This window comes from Branchiostoma belcheri, unplaced genomic scaffold (assembly GCF_001625305.1).
Source record: "Branchiostoma belcheri isolate BF01 breed outbred unplaced genomic scaffold, Haploidv18h27 scaffold129, whole genome shotgun sequence".
NCBI lineage: Eukaryota > Metazoa > Chordata > Leptocardii > Amphioxiformes > Branchiostomatidae > Branchiostoma > Branchiostoma belcheri.
Window position 1 is genome coordinate 171,572 of NW_017802702.1, and position 3,124 is coordinate 174,695.

The 3,124-nt window shown below is 39.8% G+C and overlaps 1 protein-coding gene across 1 annotated transcript; it reads left to right on the forward strand.

The window, feature by feature from the left end:
- On the forward strand, positions 1 to 2,579 carry LOC109463623 (zinc finger protein 525-like). The gene is made up of 2 exons (XM_019760480.1): positions 1 to 8; positions 1,245 to 2,579. The coding sequence occupies exon 2, from the start codon at positions 1,247 to 1,249 to the stop codon at positions 2,144 to 2,146; it is 900 nt and encodes a 299-aa protein (XP_019616039.1). The 5' UTR covers positions 1 to 8; positions 1,245 to 1,246; the 3' UTR covers positions 2,147 to 2,579.
- The last annotated feature ends 545 nt before the right edge of the window (positions 2,580 to 3,124 follow it).

Consider the following 3,124-nt stretch of genomic DNA (forward strand, 5'->3'; position numbering starts at 1 on the left):
ACACACAGGTGAGACATGTAAGTTATCTATGATCATTGGTTGATGCTGATGCAACAGACAGAACCAGAATGAGATCTCTCTTGTAACGCCTCCTGAAGTAACGTTAACGTAAACTTTGTAGGCTCCTTGTGAAAAATGTATGTCAAAAAGGGGTTTACGGAAAAGCCCTCAAAAGTGAGAATGGTGATTTTAATAGGTTTTTAGACTGGGTACCATCCTGGTTAGTTTACGTCCGCTGCCACATGGACAACTGTGGGAGTGGACGTAAATGTAAACTTAACCAAACCAGGATGGTACGCAGGCTAGTCGGTTGTGGGTTTCTGAACATATTATAAAAGGCCACAGCAAGTAAATTTTATGGATGACATCCTCCACAGACTCCAAATCTAATGCAATAGGTCGGAAAAAAACCTAGGCGCCCCCCCCCCCAAAAAAATATTCCTGCATTTTCAAATTTTTACATCATAGCGCATATAGTGAGTCGTTAAAAAAGAAATGATACCACCTATATTGTGCTTATTAGTTTACTGCCAACAGTATTATTACAATATCCATTTGGCACTGAAAAATATAAGTTTCAAATGATTGTACAAATGGTTTTGATTCAGTGGGAACATCACATATAAAAGGAATGAAATACATGTACATCACTGCACCAAGTATAAGACATTAAACATTAAATCAGAGCCTTTTCTTGTCTCCTCTCTTCATATTTATCTGCCATCCATGTTTTGGCATGGTGACAGACCAGTTTGTCAAAGGACAACAAAATTTCATGTTTTTCTCTGAAATCAGGCTAAAAATTAATGCGTGTGCTGATGTCATCCATAAAAATTACTTGCTGTGACCTACTAATCAGACAAAAGGCTTTACACTACAAATGTAGTTGAAAAGTCAACAATTTGAACAGTCAAGTTCAGTACTGCCAAATCGGGACATCATTTAATTTTTGTTCTAGTGTTTTGCTGTCGTGTTCACGGCATGTAGATATTTAATAAAAGGCTATTGCTTCTCTTTACGTCAATACGATTGACTTTGAATTGATGACACCATTTTTAAATTCTAACTGGAACAGGAAAGTTTGACAAAATTTACACAGGGATATGTGCTAGTATTGATACAAGGTGAAGCCATGTAAGGATTAACGTCACTTGTAAAACCTCTAGTAGGATGAATTGTGGTGTATGCTTGGTATGTTATCATGTCAGCCTGCTTTAATTCTTTTTTGTTGTTATAGTTTTTAGAAATGGCTGAGAGAAGCTGCGAGATTCCAACAGTACACCCTGGGAACAAGAAAAACAACAGAAAACAGAAATCGCGCGCCCGTGTGCAGGGCCGTACACAGAAGATGGATAAGGCTGTGGTGAAACGTACTGTGGACAAACGCTTTGCCTGTACGGAATGTAATTATAGGACAGATAAAAACTCAAGCCTATCTATACATATGAGAACGCATACAGGAGAAAAACCCTACAAGTGTGACCAGTGTAACTTTTCCTCTGCACAGAAATGCAACTTCGAACAACACATGAACAGTCACACTGGAGAGAAACCCTACATGTGTGACAAGTGTGGGTATAGGACGGGTTACAGGTCTACCCTTGCACTACACTTGACGATACATACAGGTGTAAGACCCTTTAAATGTGACCAGTGCGACTATTCTGCTGCACAGAAGTGTCATTTAGCAAAACACATGTCTAAACATACCGGATACAAACCCTACATGTGTGAGGAGTGTGGATACAGAGCGGCTTACAGGTCTAGCCTATCTATACATATGAGAAAACATACCGGTGTGAAACCTTTTAAGTGTGACCAGTGTGACTATTCTACTGTACGGAAAAGCCATTTAGACCAACACATGGGCAAACACACTGGAGAGAAACGCTACATGTGTGGAGAGTGTGGATACAGGACGGCTTACAGATCTCACCTTTCCACACACAAGAAAACTCATTCAGATGGGAAACCCTATAAATGTGACCAGTGTAACTATTCTACTATACTGAAAAGTGATTTAGTCCAACACATGGCTAAACACACTGGAGAGAAACCCTATGTATGTGGTGACTGTGGATTCAGGACGGCTTACAGGTCTGCTCTAGCCAGACACAAGAGAACACATACATGTGGGAAACCATAAGAAATGTGACCAGTGCGACTCTTCTGCTGAAATTTCAAATGCAGAAGTATAGTTTGAATGAACACAAGACTGCACACAGATGGGAACTAGATGCAACCAACGGAAAACTTCTGTGGCACGGAAACTATCATGAGAACTGGGACAAAAAAAGTACTCACGGTCCGTACTCAGTCTGGTACTTCAGCAACGTAAGGCGAGATGGTGGATGATACTAGCTACTTATCTGACCAGTCTTTATAAAAGGCAGTAATCTTTTGTACATAAGTACAGTGTTAATGTAAATGAGGAAGTGTAAATGTGATGATGTTGTACATGCATGTATATGTGTATGCTACTTTAAGGCCACACCAATTTAATTTCTTGGTTACATGTACTAGTACTACTAGTTTCTGTTTGTACAAAGAAGAAAGAACATTGTTTTGGGGTACAGCTATACTGAATTATCAATGTGTTTTTAGGACATCAAAGCATCACCAGCTTCTCATAACATACTACTGTAACAGATAAGCTACATTGTACACCAAAATGCTGCTAAAATGAATACTAGCAACAATGTTTACTATGACTAAGTATGTCTTTATTTGAATATGTAGCCAGGCAGCCTTTTTAGGGCTTAGCTGGAGCAAACAATCCAGTACTGCACCCAAACTTGTGTTCAGTGACTTCAGACTTCTGGTCTACTTGAGCAAAATTGTACGTAGGGACCATGTCTACTTTTTTAGCCTGGGTACCATCCTACTTGTATGCTGGGGCTCCCACACTCGCTTCCCTAACAACTTCCATGTGATAATGATTGTAAATTTTGTTGTCTCGCTTCCCTAACAACTTGTAAGGGAAGCGAGTGTGGGAGCCCCGGCATACAAGTAGGATGGTACCCAGGCTATACTCTTTAACCCTTGTCCTGCTGGCATTCTTGGCACAATATTTATGTTTACCGAAGAAAATGGTTTACATATTGTTTTTGCTCAATTTCCTCCT

Coding starts and splice junctions, on each gene's coding strand:
- LOC109463623 (XM_019760480.1), top strand. CDS start 1,247: ATGGCTGAGAGAAGCTGCGAGATTCCAACAGTACACCCTGGGAACAAG.